The following is a 21,004-nucleotide window of genomic DNA, read 5'->3' on the forward strand; positions in this document are numbered from 1 at the left end:
AATCATGATTTTTTCTTCACCAAACTTGACGGATTTCTGTGAGAATCCTGGGTCCATGCAAGTTCCAATAGTTCTCCTGCAGTATTTGTGATGATTGAGATGCAGTTCAACAGATGATTCATCTGAAAAAAACTACCTTCTGCCAGTTTTCCAATTGATCAACAAGAAGTTAAGTTAATATTTGTTGCTCTTACAACTGGGATCGATGACAAGAATTTTGTCAGATTGTGTAAATATGTGCTGGTAATTTAATTAGATTGTTTTTCCTAATTTTATTCAAGAAGTGAAACTTGTCTAATGTATACATTTATTCTATATTTATTCTGATATATTTCAATTGTTTATTTCTTTTAGATTTGATAAAAAACCCAAATTCAGTGAAAAAAATCTACTTTTTGAAGATATTCTAATTATATGACCAGCACATTTATACTGAAAACATGGTTAATTGGAAATTGTTGCAAACAATTTTTATAAGCTGAATATAAACAAACAAATTAAGTTAATTTAATTTACTTGTTTAAATTCAGCACATATAAATTGTTTGCAACCACTTAATAAAAAATAAATAAATTTGAAGAATTCTTTTTTTTTTTTTTTTTTGTATATAGGGGTAACTGATAACCATATAGTAATAATAAAACATATAAAAATTGAAAATATAAACAAAAATAAAGAAATATAAACAAAAATACAGAAAAAACACTTCTATACAGCTTAAAGTGACATTTAAATGCTTAACTAGGTTAATTTAGTTATCTAGGCAGGTTAGGGTAATTAGGCAAGCTATTGTATAATGATGATTTGTTCCGTAGTCGATTAAAAAAAATATAGCTTATTGCAAAGCATACTGTGAAAATTTCACACAAAACAAATCGCAAATAAACTTCAAAATCACAAGTAAACTAAATAAACTAAAACTGAGATTAGAGAAGATGAAGAAGATAAGAGAGAAAGAAAAGGATTACAGAGCACTGCAGTCCTTTATTATACATGAGAAACTGCCTGCACCACAAATATCAAACCCAATAAAGAACAGAGGTGAACACAGCCATTAGATCTCTTGAATGAACTCAGTGACAAGCAAACAGCGTGCATTTATCTCTGTTAAAGCAACACTCGGGACTACTAAAGTTTGCCCTTATTAAAAGGTTACGTGCAAGACTCACTCTTGCCGCTCTGAAGACTGCGGTTGTAGCCGACTGGACTGAAGAACTCAAAGATGAAGACGGTCACTGCCACTACCGTCAGGCACATCACAAACATCATCACCCACACCGCAGGACTGTATGGCTCTGAGGAGAGAAGAATAAAAAAAAAAATTAGATGACATGACATAAGATGAGATGAGAAGTAATAAGACGAGAAGAAACAAGAAGAGGTGAGATGAGAAGAAAAAGAAAACAACAAAACCGGACAGAACAGATGATAAATGAAGAGAAGAGATGAAACAAGAAGAGAGGAGAAGATGAGAAGAGAAGTTAGGAGACGAGAAGAGATGAGAAGAGGTGAGAACAGAAAAGAATTAAACAAGACATGAGACAAGAAATTAAGAGAAGAGACAACAGGAGACAAAAAAAGAGAAGTAATGAGATGGGAAAAAGAGAAAAGGTGAGAAAAAAACAAAAGAGATGAGAAGAGATGAGAAGAAAAGAGACAAAAATAGAGAAGACGAGAAGAAGTGAGGGAGGAAGAGAACATGTTAGAACAGGTGAGACAAGAAGAAAAGAGAAAGGAGAAGTGAAGTGAAATAAAAAAAACAGAAAAGATGAAAAAAATAAAAGGTGAAAAAAGAAGAGATCAAGACTAGAAAAGATGAGGCAAAAAGAGAAGTTAGAAGGGATGAGACAACACAAGCAAAAAAGAAGAGAAGATAAGGGAACAGAAAAGAGAAGGGAGAGAAGAAGAAATGAGAAGAAATTAGACAAAAAGAGATGAGAAGAGAAGAGGTAAGATAATAAAAGACAATAAGAGATGAGAAGAGGTCAGAAGAGAATAAAGGAGACAAATAAAGAAGTTAGAAGAGGTGAGACAAGACAAGTAAGGGAATAGGAGAGAAGAGACAAAAAGAGACAAGAAGAAGTGAGAAGAGAATAAAGGAGACAAGAATAGACAAGATGAGACACGAATAAAAAAGACAAGAAGTGAAGGAAAGTAATGAGACAAAAAAGAAAGGAGAGAAGACAAGAATAAAACAGAAGAGGTGGGAATAAATGAGATAAAAAGTGAAGAGATGTGATGAGACAAGAATAAAAGAGAAAAGAGGAGAAGTAAAGAAATGAGACACAAAAGAGAAGAGATGAGACAAGAATAAAAGAGGAGAGGTGAGGAGAAGAGAAGAGAAGAGAAGAGAAGAGAAGAGAAGAGAAGAGAAGAGAAGAGAAGAGATAAAAAAGGGTAGAGATGTGATGAGACAAAAAGAAAAGAGAAGAGGAGGTGAAAGCAGAAGAATAAAGAAGAAATAAGATGCTTTGTCCAAAACATGAAATTGATAGAGATGAAGCAAATATTAGAATTAGAGGAGACTTTTCAAAAATTATTTAATAATAAAGTAATTTAACTCAAATATTGTTCTATTTGTGAAAAGATAGGAAAAAAACATTTATAGTCTCTTTGCATGAATGACACTTATTCTGACAAAGGAATAATAAAATGCTTTTATGATATAACAAATAAAATAATAAATGCTTTTTATTTGTTCATGCATTATCTGGGTATTGAATTTGAAGAACAATCAAACTACTGATGTTAGCATTTAAAACAAAACAATTAATTTACTTGTATATATTTTTTTGCTATTATTATTATTATTATTATTATTAATTGTATATTCATTTGCAATTATTGTTTTTATGTAATGTTGTAACAAAACAAAAAACAAACAAAACAAAACAAATAAAAAAACAAAATTGAACCTGGTTATTCAGCAATAGATGAATTACTAGCCCCTTTCACACATACAGACCTTTCCTGAAAATTACCAGCAATTTCTGTCTCTGGATGTTTCACAAAGCAGCTGCATAAATGATAAAGCTTTAAATAAAAGTGAAACCACTGGACCCCTTCTACACAAAACACAAACGGCTGACCCCTTCTATGTTTACAAATACAAGCGCTGCTGTTTTTTGGTCATTTCTGGTGATGTCATAATTTACTGGTATTTTAAAATTAAAGTGTGAATGGTCTTTTTCGAAACATCCGTGACTGTGTGAACACCTTTTTTATGAATTTACCGTTGAAGTCGTTCCAGAAATTTTCCAGATATTTACCGGTTTCACTGTGCGAAAAGGGCTACTATTATGCACAAATGTAAAAAAAAAAAGTCAAGTTAAATCGAAATAGAATAAAAAATTGAAAAGGAATTGAAAATGTTGATTTTGGAGTGCCTCACTGAGATGTGATAAATAGTTTGTTTTGAAAGGGATCTGTAAGTCTGATTGATGAGCTTTGAAACGATACGCACCGGTACCTGTAAAGTCATACATCATAATCACATGCAGCAGAGACTGATTAAAGTCAAATATGATGAAGCATTACGGCTGGCACGAGACTCCAGCTCACCCAGAAAAGCAGAGGGAGAGACGGTGCCGTTACTGCGAGACACCATGACGCTGATGCCCGTCTCCACGAAGGGCACAGAGAAGTCCACCACCTCCGACCTCTCCTCATTGATGGTCAGAGAGCCGATCGCCATATCTGCCCGCTTGTACACAACCTAGGCAACAAGAGCAAGCAGAGGATTCGTTTTTTTTTTTCCATCTGTCACTTTACTGTTATTTTATTTGATTGTACCAATTCTGAAATGACACAAAATGCAATGTAAAAATAGATGTAAAACCGTAAATACATTAGTTATCAGCCCTCCTGTGATTTTTGTTGTTGTTGTTGTTGTTCTTTTCCAAATATTTTCCAAATTATGTTTTACAGAACATACTATATATATATATATATATATATATGTATATATATATATATATATATATATATATATATATATATATATATATATATATATATATATATATATATATATATATATATATATATATTATTTATTATTTTTTAAAATGAAATAAAAGCAGTGTTAATTAAAAAAACTAAGCTAAATATTATTAGCCCTCTTCAGAAATTCTAATTTTTTTTAAATATTATACATGTTTAGTAGGTTTTAGAGAGAAACAAAAAATGTAGCTGAAGTAAGGTCCTAAAACCACACTGAATGGGCCTGAAGACCTTTAAGTAACCAGTCTTGTAGGCTTGAATATTTACTTCACAATTATGTGAAAATTATTCTGTTCTCTCATTCAAAGAAATATTTACAATGATTTACATTTTGTAAAGTCTATTTTGGGTCAGCTCCGCTGTATGCATGGCAGTGACAATGGTCATGAATAATTCACCCCTGGACAGAGAAAAGACACTCCCCCACTGGCTAATGTTCACCCATCAAGGGCATCGTAAAGCAATGTCCTGCTGCAAAAGCTAGCCCAAACTAAATGCTTGTTTTTGTCTTGTTTTTGCAAAACTGCTGTAATTAAAAAAGTTTCTTGCTCATTAATACAACAATTAATATTAATTTCTGAAAGACACTGAAGTAGCATAATGACAAAAACTTAAAACACAAGAATAAATAATATTTTAAACATGAAAAACTATTATTCACTCATTCGTTTTAGCTTATTCAATTATTAATCAGAGGTTGCCACAGTGGAATGAACTGCCAACTTTTCCAGCACATGTTTTACACACCTCACGCCCTTACAGCTGCCACCCAACACTGGAAAACACCCATACACTCTTGCATTCACACACACCACGGCCAATTAAGTTTATTCAGTTCAGCTATAGCATATGTCTTTGGACTGTGGGGGAAACTGAAGCACCTAGAGGAAACCCGCACAAACATGGGGAGAACATGCAAATTCCAGACAGAAATGCCAACTGACCCAGCTGGGGCTCGAACCAGCAACCTTATTGCAGTCAGGCGATCTTGCTACCCACTGCGCCATCGTGACACCCATGAAGAACAATAAATAAATATATAAAATAAATAAAATACATATTAAATAAATAAAAAATAAAACGAATACATAGAACATGAGTCACATTCTGAATAAAGGAGAGAATTCTATGGATTACCCAGCAAGACAACATTTGTTTTCAAAATGAGTTGGAAGGTGCAGTTCCAAGCTTAATGCAGGTTTCCCTTTCGTGTATATCTGTCATGGATTCACGGAGATACCACTGTTTATTCTGACCACTGTTTACATGTTGCATGCGTCTCACGTGGGCCATTGTGTAAAGCCTCGTGGGAACTGTTACACACATATTGTTTGCTATATAAACTTTGAAGCTCAATATCTCAAAATCATTTGGAAGGCAGATAGAACCTTATAATAGCAAAGCGATGCAATGTCTAAAGAATAAACCACTGTTTCCCCATAACTTGCCCAATTATCCTAACTTGCCATACAAATCTAGTAAAGCCTTTAAAATGCACTTTAATCTGAAAACAAAAGTAAAAATATTATGAACTCTCACCATGGCAAAGACAAAAACTATTACTGTATGTTTAAAAATGTGTTGAAAGAATCTTCTCTCTATTAAGCAATACTTAAGAAACATTTTTAAAGCAATTATTATTATTATTTGTAATGATTGTCTGTCATAAGCAACTAGAGACTGCGTATCCTCTGTGTATCCTCTGTTTCAGCCATAGAGGAAATCCAGATAAAACACTGTCTGCGCCGAGCACGCAGTATTGAAAGACACCTTTTACCCTGCCTTTACACCTGTAAATTCAGTTGTTGCGAAACAGAGATTACTATTGTTACATTGTTGCTTTTTGTTCTTGGTGCAGTTCGTTTTCACACGGCAAAGTTTCCAAACGGACCAAAAGAGCTAAGCAAGTCACGTGTGAGTAAACTCTCCTCACATTGGTCAGAGTTTCAGGGTTTATTTTGCAGAGTCCCACTCAGCTGTCAAGGAGTTGGTGGTTTGGAGGTGTTTGACAAGGTGCGCGTGACGTGTCTGAAGAGTCATGCTGTGGGGAGTGGTGAGAAGGGTTCACGACATATTTGAGGACGCGCACGAGAAAACGGCAATTTCCAGAAGATTATCACTCATTTGGGGGCATCCGGGACTCTCTGTGCATTTGCGGGAGACTTGGGATGTCTGAAATGACCTCCTGCCCTACTCATTATTCTCTCTTCATATAGCCATATGCCTATTAGATATCCGTAACACACTGTGATATAACCAGGCTCGGATCGTATTTCTCACTACAATCGATCCGCTCCAGAATTCGTTTCAATAGAGCCGAGACCACCTCATTCAAGCGATCTCGGAATGATTGATTTGGTGCTGATCCGAGCGTGATCGGTGGTTTCACATATGCCAAACGAGACAGGTTCTGAAACAAAAGTGTATGTGTGAAAGCCCCTTGAGGAACAGCTTTTTCCCCAGAGCTGTCTCCCTTTTGAACTCTGCCCCTCACTGACTCCCCATCCATCCCCCACCCCCAAATACACCCCCTACTCTCCTCTAACTTAAACTCCTCTCACAATCACTGCACTGTTTAACATTTGCACATTTAATTGCAATGATTTACTTATTTGAACTGCACATACCCACTGCTCAAGGACATTTGTAATTATGTACACACTCACTGTACATATACACTGTAATTATGTTTATCTATCTGCACACTTCTGATTATTAATAGCAACCTGTACATATATTCATATATTGTAAATCTTTGTTCATTGCTAACACAACCTGTATCTAATGTTCATAGTACATCCATCTGTAAATATCACTATAGTTTTTCTATAACTGCACTTTATAACTTATACCTGTATCCTGCACATGCTGCTACTGCACGGCAGGTTAGACCTAAACTGCATTTCGTTGCCTTGTACACTCGTACATGTGTAATGACAATAAAATTGAATCTAATCTAATCTAATCTTAAGACATTTTCAGCAAAGAGACTATGGCAAAACTTTAAACTCTAACCTCAATTATGCATAAAAATTATAAATAAGAACTTTGTGCAGCAATAATAATAATAATAATAATAACAACAACAACTTACATTTATGTAGCACTTTTCTGGTAACTCAAAGTAACTCAAAGCACAATAATTAACATATTACAGAAGGGGTAATAATTTTGACTTCAACTGTATATACATTAATTCTAGACAGAATTGCCGCATATGGGTGTATATTTCTCCAATAGTGGAAGTGTTTTGTTTTTTTTTCCAGTCGAGGGAGTTTCAGTGCAGACATCACCATATAGTTATAATCAACAAGGTCTCATTTGTATTTGCTCAAATTTAACATAAATGTTGGAAGGTAGCTAAACTATTACCTACCCATAAATAGTGCAAAATTGTACTTTTTGGAAAGGTAGAGCCCCATGCAGTGGCAGCTTCTGTACATTTACTTTCTGCAGCAGAAAGATGCATTTACAAGATTTATAGGGAACTCTTTTTACCGAGGCTTGCTAAAATTCTGCTGTGCCCCTGTAAAGTTTTAGTGATTTTTTCTCGTTTGACAAGGAAAATTATTTCTGTGTAAGACCAGTCGATGGATTTGATCATCTTGGAGTGCAACAGTATTGCATGTGTCTGGAGCAACTGCCTCCTGTGCCACAGCTCTGACATGAAACATGCATTATGGATCAAGTAGGGCCACAAAGCAAGCTGCTGCTTTAATACTGCATGACTCAAGTTGTCCAAATGCAATAAGCACTTTTTTAAAAACACTACAAAAATGCATACAGTTTTATATAGCCAACATGCTAGTGCTGTTTGAATGTGTATATATATATGGGATAACTAAAGAAAAGTCATGCTGCTTTAAACAGTTTTTAAGTCAGTTTTTTCAACATGTAACTGATACAGTATATATATATATATATATATATAATATTTATTTTATCTTTTATACATATTTGTCTTTTAAACGCTTCAATTTGTGTACCAGCCATTTGTTTGCAGAGATTTTCCCTTTCCTAATTAATCAACTTACTATTATATGTTATTTTTATTAATATTATTTTAGTCGAAGCCCTGTATTGAAGTTTAGAATTATTTACAACAACGACAACAACAATAATAATAATAATAATAATAATAATAATAATAATAAGAATAAGAATAATAATAATAATAATGCAGTGGGACAGAAGATCTCCATTCTGTTAATTCTGTTAAGTGTATTTAGAGTATTTGGTCCTTTTTTAAGTAAAAGATAAGGTAAGGTTTAACCTTTTTATTCCAAGTTTATGCTTAAAATAAATATATAAATAAATAAACTAAACCGCTAAAATCAATTGTAGCCCGTAGATTTATTCATGTCACTCAATAGTGCTACAGCAAATGTAAAACTGCTGGTCCAGAAGCTCAATGGTGCTTTAAACTCTACCTCTAGGCTTCCCTAGAAAATAAGGCTGTGTATTTTAACATTAATGGAAGAAGCAGCAGCAATGCCCCAGGAAGGAAAAAAGACATAAAATCTTAAGGAAGAAAGTGTGAATTGACTTGAAGATGAATCAAACCTGAGTTGCCCACATGAGCACTATGCCTCTACTGCTGGACTAAAGCCATAACAAGGTTTACTCTATACTTTAATGACCACCTCTGTGCATACTTGTGTGTTTAACTTACTTAATAAACAGGCTTGTCTTTAAATGTACATTTTTTAAAGAAAGATATAAAAGTGTAAAACCCTATATATAATTTTAGAAATTGTAATCGATTAATTAAAAAAATACATACAAATATATAAATGCCACTTTTTGCATAATATTTTACATCCAATTTTTAAAATAGTTTTTATTATAATGTAAATTTTAGAAATTTGAACAGTGGTTGTTTTCATGGCGATTTAGTTTTTTTTTTTTTAAATATCGGCATTAAAGAGCAACTATTTTACCCCTTTTTCGAGGTTTTAGAATATATATATATATATATATATATATATATATATATATATATATATATATATATATTCCTAAATTATTAACCCCCATTTATTTTTTCCCCAATTTCTGTTTAATGGAGAGAAGATTTTTTTTCAACACGTTTCTAAACATAATAGTTTTAATAGCTCATTTCTAAAAACTGACTTATTTTATCTTTGCCATGATGACAGTAAATAATATTTGACTAGATATTTTTTCAAGACACTTCTATGCAGCTTAAAGTGACATTTAAAGGCTTAACTAGGTTGATTAGGTTAACAAGGCAGGTTAGGCAAGTTATTGTATAACGATGGTTTGTTCTGTAGACTATCGAAAAAATAAATAGCTTAAAGGGGCAAATTTTGACCTTAAAATGTTTTTAAAAAAAATGTTAAACTACTTTTATTTTAGCCAAATCAAAACAAATAATACTTTCTCCGGAAGAAAAAAAAATATTATCAGACATGCTGTAAAAATTTCCTTGCTCTAATAAACACCATTTGGGAAATAATTAAAAATGAAACAACAAAACAAAAGGAAGGCTAATAATTATTACTTTGACTGTATTTACAGAATATAAATAGTACATTTCTACACTAATTTTTACACCCAATTACATTTTTTACTGTAAATTGTTGCAGAAATTCACACAGTGGTTAAAGGTTGTAACATTTTCAAGGTTTTTTTGTTAATATCGACAATAAATAATTAGGATATGACTAACAGGTTAGGTTTAAATTGATGAAAGACATGTGCATCACCCATTAAAGGATTTAAAAATATGTGTACCATTCCAAGCCTTTGAAAGCACTGGTGATCCACAACATAGGTGAGTCCTCAGCAAGAAATCAGCATTTTGCCTGAACACAAGAGCCATATGTGGCGTGTAACAGGTGGTCTATCTGCAAATTCAGAGAAGCTCCGTTTCTAATTAATATTCAATCCACGTACTGGCTGCATTCCAGTATCCATAAATTGGTCGGGCAGATAGTGTAGTAAGAAGCCAGCACACACAGACGCTACAGGAGGCAGGTTATCCATCTCGAGACAGTACACCCCATACAGAGAGAAAGCGTGTTCGGGAATACCAAAAAGGCGGGAAAACATTAACATCTTCACTTTCCAGTGCAGGGCTCTTCTCTCACTTTGCATTCTGTTTTATATTCCTGAATAGTGTGAAAAAAGCTTGTGATGCAGGGGAACGGGATTTATGGCGACGGTGCAGAGTTGAGTCACTGCCTAAAGTCATGCAGGTTACAAGCTTTCCCAAATCTCCCCTGACAGCTTGAACGCTGCATTGATCCCCAAAAAGACGCGCACCTGCTTGTGCGTATCAATGTGTGTGTGAGAGAGAAGGGATTGTTTAGCTAGCATAATTTCCAGAGCTCTTCTGGATGCAGAGCAGGTCCTAGACCTCTCTAAGGACCCTAAACCAAAATTTCAGAGAGGGTCCTGTCAGTGCAATAATTAAAAACACAAAATGACCCAAAACCCATTCACGTAGAATGCCTCTTTTTATTCCAATATGCTACTTTCCCATTGTTTTTAAGATGCTGTATCAATTAAACGTAATTTCCGAAAAATTTTACACAAAGTGCCATTTATCAATGTCAGTTCCAAAGCAGTGGACCAATCAGAAGAAGTCGGAGGTGGGACAAGGATTGTAAGGTCAGTGTGAAATATACATTGGTCAACTTTTTCCGTAATGTTACACTGTGTAACATATGCTTCAGTCAATGAAATTAACAGTCTTAGGAAAGTTACCTTAGAAAGTAGTGCATTACAATATTGAGTTACACCCCCCAAAAAAGTAACTAATTGCATTACTTAGTTACTTTTTAAGGACAGTAATGCGTTATATTACTTTTAAGTGACTTTTGCGTTACTTTTCCGCATACCTGGCTGAGGCTTGATCTCTTTCAGAACTTGCAGGTGTTTTTTCACCTTTTTATCGGGAACCACCTATATAACCTACACTTTCATTGACCTTTAAAAATGTAGGATAAAATTATATTTTGAGAACTTTCTGAGCCCAGATCTATACATGCTATATATACAGATTAATGAAAGCATGTAAAGTAATGTGTTTGCTACTTTTGAATGTTTTGTGTTATTAGTTAAGTAAATACACTGTCCATTGAGAACTGCAATAAAGCCTAAGAGTACTAACATTAAATTATTTATATAAAGGCAAAAACAGATTTTAATCCTGTTTCATAACAAAAGGAACAGTAAGACTTTTTAAAATAAATTTCAATAAATATTTGAGCTTTATACATTGAATAAATTGCTTAATTTGGCCTTAACAAATGTGTAAATCATTTCTCAAAAGAGAAAAAAATCATACTATATTATAAAACATAGTCCCTTCTAGAGTAACATTAGACAGTGGCTGCATCACCTCAACAAGAAAAGCAGGAACAATTTTTATAGTTTAGACGAATTAGTTGTTTCACATGGAGAACTTGATGTCAATCGTTTGTTGCTTAGATGGAGATGGGGTGCGAGTGTAGTGCTTCAATCCAGTTTTGTTTTTGGATGTAGTGTTTCTTGCAGATGTCAAGAGGTTTAATCTACACTTAACAACAATTCACTTCTTTTTTTCGATGAGTTCGAAATAACAAGAATCTATTGCAAAAATGTAAGTCTCTGGCCTGCCATTGTTTCTGTTTCAGACTGTCTGTAGTGATGAGGAGCGATTTGCGAATGAATTGTTTGTTTTAACCGGACAAGTTCATTAAATTGAACGGAGTTGTCGTGAAATGGTTTGCCTCATCAATAAGTAATTACATACTCCCTCTGAAATAAACCCATATCCTTAGGTATTCAGTTACTAGAACAGTACACTGAATCATCTGCTGTGAAAAAGGAGACCTGATGATGATGATGAGTGCGAGACGACTATCTTTTCCTTCACAGCATGCTCTCTCATTGAGTGTGTGATTCAACCTGACTAATGTCATTTTTATACCGCAATGTTTTTTATGCCAATTATGCAAGATAAAAAGTAACTTGCATTACATTTTTTACCTCAAATAATATTAACTATTTTTTAAAGAGCACATATTAAAACTTAAAAAGGGTCATATATCTGTTATTTGGGTCTCCAACAACAGTCTAATATGCAAGCAGGGTCAAAAAAACACTTTCATAGTCTTATAATATGAATTTATTTGTACCTAATTATCCCAGCTACTCCCATTTGAATCGTTCAGCAATTCATTTGTTCCCAAACCCCTCCTTAGCTCGAAACTAATCTGCGCTTATTGGACCTATGGCAGCCTGTTGTTATTGGTCGACAATGTTCAGCGCGAGACAAATGCCCAGTGGGGTTTTTAAGCCCCTGGGTCCCCAACATTGGTATAGGACCCGATCGTAATGGACGCCCGAAACACGCTTCATAGTAAAACTTACTCAACAGTGTTATTCAGACACCTTACCACCAAAAGCAGTGTAGTCAAACACCAGCATATTGCTCCACTCTTAACTATGACACACATTCAGTATTAATCCACACAGCAGCGAAAGCTAAACTATTCTGAACCTTGACCACCGCACGTGTGTAGAAACAGCTGACGGTGGCCATAGCAACGACAAACGGCAGTGGAACCCTAGTAGCAAAGAATTCTGGCCCAGATTTGGCAAAAAGCTGGCACAGCAGGCATTCATCCGGCACTGGCATACAGCATGTGGGCCAAACATGGCCCGGGTTTGGCAGAGGTGGCACCGTTTTTAAGGCGGCACACAAGATTTGGGCCAGATGTAAAACGTAGTATTTGGCCCAGATTTAAAAATTTGATAAGTGGGCCATGTGAGAGTGGCCAGTCTTGACCCACATTTAAAATACACTAAAATCATTTTTGAGTAAAGAAAAAAAATTCTACCAATCAGGTCACTTTGAGAAAAAGCGTGTCCATAGTGTGCCTAAAGCGCATTACTCCATGGGTTTATCAATTTCATTGCAATCGTGACGCACCAACCTATCTGGCCCAGTTCAGGCCCAGTTATGAGTTATTAACTTGGCTGAGACTTGGCCCAGATATGGTCTGTGTTTGGCCCTTGTCTGGAAGCCAGATTTGGTCCAGTCATGTACCGTAATTCACTGCGGCATGTGGGCCAAGCAAAACCTGATTGTGTGGGCCAGAGCTGGGCCAGAGAAATTTTGCTATGTGGGGAACATGAGCTTACAGATGCATTTAAATCCATAAACAAAGCGGCACGCATCTGGTTTCAACGAGTTAACCTGATACAGTACAAACGGTTACAAGTAACAAAACACAATAAAAATACATTATTTGCAAGTTAGAGAAGGAGACAGCCTTTTACTTACACTTATGAAATGTGTCATGGGCCAGGTCTGATTTCATGAGTTATCTTTCATTTTGGAGCTTTTCTCCCTTCTCAGCTGCAACTTAGATCATTTCTATTTGCAATCATTGCTGTGGCACCTCTTGCGTGAAGTGTTATATGTTGTCAGGGCTTACCTGTACTGTGCTTTGCTCAGCCATCCCCAGCCAGGGGGTTGTAGCTCTCACCAGCGCTCCTAGGCAGCAGGCTGCCTTTGTGCCTAATAAACTGGCCTTGCTTTGAACGCACCCCTGGTGTACTGTCTCACAAGTCTTATACATCAGTAGTCTTTTCTGAACCTTCTTTTAACAAATGAATGAATCACCCATTGTAAGCGTGTAGATTGCTGAATCACTTTTTCCCTTCACACTTCCAATAATATCCAGGTAAGCACAGCGGCTTCATGGCTCATGGTGACTTCAGAATGTTTGTCTTTGCTGTTGTGTTAGCGAGTTGGGCGCAGGTTTAAATTTTCCCAGGTTTGCGCGCACAACAATTGGGCAGGCTTATGTTTCGTAGTGACGTCACGCCGAAACGGCTAAAGACTCGTTATGAAGACGATTCATCTAACCACTATGAGTCAACTCTTTTTTTTGGATGAATCAGTAGTTTTAAAAACTGTCCACTTTCAGATTTAAGCCTTAGCTGGATATTTCACTTCACTTAGAGCTGTGTTACACACTACATGGAAGGTCATTTAAAAAAAAAAAAAAAACCACAATAAGGGCCCTTTAAAGTAATGTGTTATATTACTTGTTAGCTTGAAAAAGTAATATTACATAATGCATGTTACTTATAATGCGTCACTCCCAACACTGAAAACTAATGCAGCCTTTGTATTTAAATGACATCTAATTTATTAATAAATGTATTAAGGTTTTCAGTGTTTTGTAGGATAATTTTTGCATTTAACCTACAGTGACCTCCAATCAGCCATTTCAGAGGTTACTGTAGGTCAAACTATGCATCTAATTTTACTTATACATATACACTTATACCTATACTTACACACACACACACACACACACACACACACACACACACACACACACACACACACACACACACACACACACATATATATATATATATTTATGTAGAAACAAATTTTTAAGGAAACTGCCTTGTGAACACTTACAATGTCTATTGGTGCTCTAGGTCTGCCGGTTTCAGACTATTGAAATAATTTCTTCCCGTGGAGACTGAACAACGCGATTATGCTTTCACAATCAACTGTTAGGGATGGTGAAATATATATTCATATGATCTATTGATTTAATTATTAACATTATTATTTAAAATACAGATCAGTGCAAACCATTTCTCACTATTAAAGGGCTGACCTCCCATACATCTTGTTTTGATGTCCTTCAGGGGGGATCAAGCGTTAATTAGGAGGGTCAATCTCACCCAAATCCCTCTGTAATTCGCACCCTGCTTATAAGCTTGTTTATAGTAGCAAGTTGGCATGACAACTGTTATACTTGAATGCAACAGGCGAGGAGACGCTTTTCATAAAACCATTCCTGAGCGCTGCATCTCATGTTTTTAGATGCAAGGGTGCGTTCTGTGTGAATGGCCCCTTAATTGGTTCATTTAGAGCATTTTTTACTGTCATCAAACAACAGCGAATAACAGTGAGTAATACAATCAAAATGAATGTTATAAACAATAGGATAAATAAAAGAGAAAATTAAGAAATGACCAAATTAATAGGCTAATATACAGAGCAAGAATCGAGTAGTTACAAATGCACCTTTTTAAAAAGAATCAATTAAGCAAACATTGATTCTTTAATTTAAGTCACATTAGTTCAGAAAAGAGCAGTGAATGATTATCTTTATTTAGCTTTTATCTTGTCTGTTGTTTGATTAGCATTACATTATTAGCACTAAAAGACTGAATGCACAGATCTATAAACAGATCTGTCCATTTTGGGATGCATATTTCGGGTAATTATGCCAATCAACAACCGCCACTCAATAACTGAATATTAACGGTTAACTGGTCAGATTGATATTAAAGTATCATTTAATAAAAACAAATAATTGCCATGTCTAATTTGTATCTGACACATGACATATTGCATTTTAAAATACTGATTTATTGTAACATGCAAAATTTTTAACAACAGAACATCTTCACGCACCTGCAGTGTTTTCAACAGCATAGCAAACAAAAACAAACTAAATAAAATAATAAAATTAACAGACCTGCCCTATATTTTTTTTAAATTACAAATTTAGATTACAACATGAATTCACTGACTGATTTTTTTTAAAAAAAACTAGCATAAGCTGTTTTTTTTTTTTTTTTTTGCAATCATGTTTTTTCTTTCCGTCCAATAAAAATATCAGGCTACCTCAAATCGATCACTCCACAGAAAATATGCATTTAATTATAAAAAAAAATAAAAATAAAATATATATATTAAAATGTTACAAAAATTATTATTTTTCACATAAATATGAAAACTTCTGCCTCCATGCCTTCATCATCTCAGGGGGCTTTTTTCAGTATGCATCACCATATGGGGCATGAGAATAGGACGTATGTTTGGAAATAACTCCAAAATATTGTTCACTAATTATTGTTAATTTATTTGATTGCAGGAAATTATAATTAAATTTTGAAAATTTTGAAACAAACCTTTGCGCTTCACAAATGAAATTAAATATGTAGGCTAATGGATGTCTTCAGTGGAGTACGTACAACAGAGTTTGCTTATCTACAAGAGTTAATCTCTCTGTTTATTAAATTATGAGCCAAGCTAAATATTATAAACAAATAAATACACAAATAAACATAGACCTAAGTGCATTTCGTTTTTACATATTAAATACATTTGTTTTGCTTTACGGTTGTTCTAATAGTTTTAAAACTGTATGTATAAATGTGCCTACATAGTATTATCACAAGGCGTATTTACATGAGTGTATTTCTTGCGTGCACACACCCTGCTTAGCTAAAGGATGACAGAAATGAGGCGTGAGGAACAAGTCTTTTAAATGCCTGCAAGTTCCATCATGGACACAGAACAACATTCAATTTTCCTTTTTTTGTCACGAAGTACAGCGAAAAGCAGCACATACAGTCACATCTGCTATACATTTTAAGGAGGAGTGCAAATATTGCAGTTATGGCAGAGTTAAATGTGTTCAGATAAAAAAAAACGACAAAAAAATCACTTGATCACAATAAAATGACAGTTAACATGCATGTATTTTTACACATTTATTCACATGTTTGCATTACTGAGAAGAGGAAAGAGACACGCTGCACTGGTAAACAGTATCTACATAACACTGTTTAATTAAAATAAATGATCAACAAATTAATCTGTCTTGACAGCTTTTACAAGTGAAGGCATTATTAACACACAATATGAATTCCCAATTAGAAAAACACTACAAACTATAAAATACTATTCATGAAAATACCTAAATAACAGACAAACCCAAACGCCCAACACAACGCTGCGCTCCAGACCAGACCAGTTTGATAACGTAGAATGTCTCAGACACCACCTGTAGTCCCATTTAGCAACTTGATAGCAACCATCTTTTAAAAGAAGTGTAATCGATTTAAGAAATCAAGAGTGTGCTGTAACTGATGTGTTTTATGTCGTAGAACAAAACGTGAAAGTATCTTGAGCTTGTGTTAGCCTTATTGCGTTAACCTTAAGCGATTTTACTAAAACCACATTCAAAAAACACATTGACTTTGGGACGAGGGAACCAGAACTGCTAAAATACATACTCGCTTCTGGGTTTTTGCATACAAATTGACGGCATAGTTCCTCCACTCTATTGTTAATCTTGTCTCCACATTCCCTTCAAAACATTTTTAGCATTCATTCATTCATTCATTCATTCATTCATTCATTCATTCATTCATTCATTCATTCATTTATTCATTCATTCGTGTCCGAATGTCGTGTGCAGTGTAAAGGCGGCTTAAGAGGTCATGCTTCTGATATTGCATGTGTAGAAGCCACTTCATCATAAAGGATCATTTCATGTAAAATTAGGCCCAAATCGCACAGAACACATTTTTCAGGTGTGAAAACATGAGGTGCATCATACTGAACTTTTTTAGCTAGAAAAATAGCACTGTGTGGTTTATTTATCGTTCAATCAATCCATCTTATCAGTCTAATCAAGGATTACAGTGCAAGCTCTCTAAGATCTTTGGTCTGATGTTACTCAGTGTGCTTCTACAAAAAAAAAAAATGCTAGGCATTGCAGACACCTAAAGCCAAGGTGCCTGGTGGTGCATAATACTACACTGTCAATAGAAACTATTTTAAACTTGACTTGAAGAAGGGGAGGCAGAGCTTTTCTATGAAGGAACCGAATGAAATGTCACCATTTTTATAATAATTTTATAATTGTTGGAAGCCATACATAAATAACTGAACAATCTTTTGCATGTATCATCTTTGCGAGCAAGGTTTCCCCCTGGTGGATGGGTATAGGTAGCATTAGCTCTGTCTGGATGCAAGTAAAAAATAATCAGTGCTTCTGTTGTTCTGCAGACAATGTGGAAAAATCATGGATGAAGTTGCTTCCTCGTGATCCAGCTGCAGTCCTGGTCCTGCTGCAGGCCGGTGCGGCGCACAGGGGAAATATGGACCTGTCTTAGATAGAAGATCAAAGCTGCACGCACACACACGCACACACACACACAGAAAATAACCCTCAGCGCTGTGCCTACAGGGGCTGCGCTGACAGCTGATTGGCTCAGCACCAGAATATGCAGAACGAGAGAGCGAGAGAAAAAGAGGCGGTCACGGAAAACGAGATATGAAAACGGAGGAGCGCAGGGAGGGAAAAAAGCTCGTAAGACACCGTAAGAAATATTAAGAGCAGAAGAATGGAAATGAGACAGTGAAAAGAGCTGTTTCCATTCCCTAGCAACTGTCTGGAACAGGCGTCACTCCAGGGTGTGAGAGCCACAGCGGGGTCTCGCTCTCAAAACAACTAGCTCCTGCCTGTCATTCGCAGCTCGCACGCGTTCGCCAGTCATTTTTGGCTGGCTTCAGGCCTCTGTCTTGGATACCTCTGTGTGTGTTGCATGTGACCCATTAGTCGAGTCCCTCGGCACTGTGTTAAAAGGGTTCGCAGTGTTGCAGTAGTCCTGGAGGCCGGCAGATACGGGTGGGAATTCAGTCATCAAACAGGCCAACAAGTGACTTCTGTGTTACATCACGCACTGTGCTGGAATTACACCTTCAGACTCTTTACAAAGAGCAGAGGGGTTTAACCTCTGCAGTCCTGGAGTGCAAGCAGCCTCACTAGCATAGATAACCATTAGAACAACAACAGAACCCCAAAAAAGCACTGATTTCTTCAGCAAATATTTTTATAATAACTTTCATTATTTAACCCTTGGGTACTGGTCAAATTTACTAGCCTTTCATTGTGTTTGTGGCCATTGCCTTCCATTACAGTGACTTTTTTTAAATTGTAAATCCATGACATCATATAGTTAGGCTTTCCTTGATTGTTGGTGTTTTTCCCTTTTGGGAAGAGGTGAAACTTTTAATTTTTACTGTTGATCATCAGTTGGCAGCATTAACTCTTTAGATTAAAAAAAGTTTCTGTCTTTTAGATGGGTGTCTATGGAGTAAAACTGCAGATTATAGTGTGTGTGCATAAATACACTTACTATGTTTACTATAGTTGTGGCCACTAAGAATGCGTGAATGAATGTTACCATGCGTGACGCTGCAAAGTTCCACACTACCACACAAAGTGCTGGCCAGCGTCAGGGCATGGACGCACTGGAGTGCTGTTTTTCCACATGTCAGTTTTTAGTAATAGATTACATCAAAAATAACACGAGTAATCTTGACAAACCAGGAACGTGCACACACAAGCCTTCCTTTATAGTCTTAAATAGAAAGTGCCATTCCAAAATAAATGAGAATTGCCCCCACTACCAAACATACCAGACCCCCCCGCCCCCCCCCCACCACAGACACACAAAGCTCTTCAGTTTGCGACAACACCTCTATCCCCCTGCTCTTTACTTTGCGACAACCCCTACACCCCCCCCTCTCCAGTTCACGATAACACCCCACCCCAGCTCTTCAATTTTATTATCCTGCACATGCCCCTTTGATAGTCTCTGCACGGGGCTGTGACAAACTAAACATCAGTCTAAAGCTACAACCCTCAAGCAGCCATTGCAGCTAGTTGTTTTTCAATGGAAAGTTTATGAAGAATGTATTTGCTAAATGTACAGAAAGCGCTTATTAGATATGGAGTGAATATCATCTTAATAAGACACACACGCATTCATTGCTGTACATCACAGTTTATTTTAAAAGATAAAGGCTCGTTCACACCGGGACGCTTTTTGCTTGCATTTTACGTCTATGTTAAACGCCTTGTGAATAAATAAAGAGCACCAATGAGATCGTGCACACCAACGCACAAAACGCAAGGTGTAAAATGTCATTTTTAAAGAAACACCTCATGCTATTTTTCTTGTTTTGACGCGGCATCAATCAGATTGCCACTTTTGTTCACGTGCACCGAGCTGCTGAAGTTACAGTAAAAAGCACTCAGAGGCGCTCAAGAGCAAAACTTTCAATGCGAGCGCACACTGAAGAAGATGCCCAGAGGCCATATGAACGTGGAGCTGCTTATTGCACTGGGGAACAATAATCATTTCTTCATTGCCAGAGCTGGAGCCGCTACTTGAACCATCCATGCTTGTTCGAATCACCAGTAACTTTAACAACAAGCAAGTCAACTTTCTGCCTTCTTCCTCTGTGTTACAAGCGAGTGTTAAAAGCGACAAAAATCGACTGAGTTTGGGCAGAAAAAATGTCTAGAAATATGCTGACAATAAACGCAAACGAAAAGCGTCCCGGTGTGTACAAGCCTTAAGAGTCCATACAAAAACATCTCATTGAACACATTTAGTCCACCAACACAATAGTGTTGCATTATGAATGGCTATTCGTTTATGTCACCGTTTCTGCCAGAGACCTGTTGTTTACATAGTTTACTGTGCTACTTACACACAGAAATGGCGTCTTTGTAGTAAAAAGCAAGTTGATGTCATAGCTTACAGTGTTACAGATAAAATGAGACCACAAATTGAATGCAAAGTCAAATTTATAGTTACTAAAATCTAAACAAAGAAGTCTAGTGTTTTGACATTCTGCATATGCATATCTGTGAGCCACTTTTAGCCAGTAGTTTGTACCTCCTAGTTTTGATTTATTCATAAACTGGTCACGTTGCTGTTTTATTGTGTGCTGTCACTGTTTCACTGACCTGTTAATCATTATGTAATGCAAGGCACCTGCAGCAAACTTATGTTAACAGTTCAAGCTAACGGCAGAGCGGCTGGTTAGCAAAAAGGAAACAAAGAAAATGGATCGTCCGAAGTTTTACTCTGCTGAAGAGGGTTTGAGAGATAGTTTGAAGCATCGAGGAGAATATTTCTGAGGAGAGCTGATACAAAGATGTCATGGTTGAAGACTAACTTCCGGTATTTTCTAATGGTGAGTATTATACAGTCATATTGTCTGTATTATATGACAGTTTTTCACATTCTTTAAAAATCTGTGCATGCAATGCAGAGTCGCATGTTGCGATATCAATTCTGAAACAATATATCATACAGCCCTATTGGGAAGTGAAACAACCTATGCTAGACATGTAGGAGG

At 35.9% G+C, this 21,004-nt stretch overlaps 1 protein-coding gene across 6 annotated transcripts in view; it reads right to left on the reverse strand.

The window, feature by feature from the left end:
- The window catches only part of grin2db (glutamate receptor, ionotropic, N-methyl D-aspartate 2D, b), a 295,775-nt gene that overhangs the window by 30,826 nt on the left and 243,945 nt on the right, over positions 1–21,004 (reverse strand). For all 6 annotated transcript variants that reach the window (XR_015511125.1, XM_087286723.1, XM_087286724.2 and 3 more), the window contains 2 exons: positions 3,562–3,715; positions 1,170–1,295 (listed from right to left, as the gene is read on the reverse strand). Coding sequence is in view for 5 of the 6 variants with exons in the window: in XM_087286723.1 (XP_087142849.1) it covers positions 1,170–1,295; positions 3,562–3,715 (280 nt within the window). In the remaining variant the exon portion in view is untranslated. The remainder of the gene's footprint in view (positions 1–1,169; positions 1,296–3,561; positions 3,716–21,004) is intronic.

Source organism: Danio rerio, chromosome 16, assembly GCF_052040795.2.
Source record: "Danio rerio strain M-AB ecotype USA chromosome 16, GRCz13ab, whole genome shotgun sequence".
Lineage (NCBI taxonomy): Eukaryota > Metazoa > Chordata > Actinopteri > Cypriniformes > Danionidae > Danio > Danio rerio.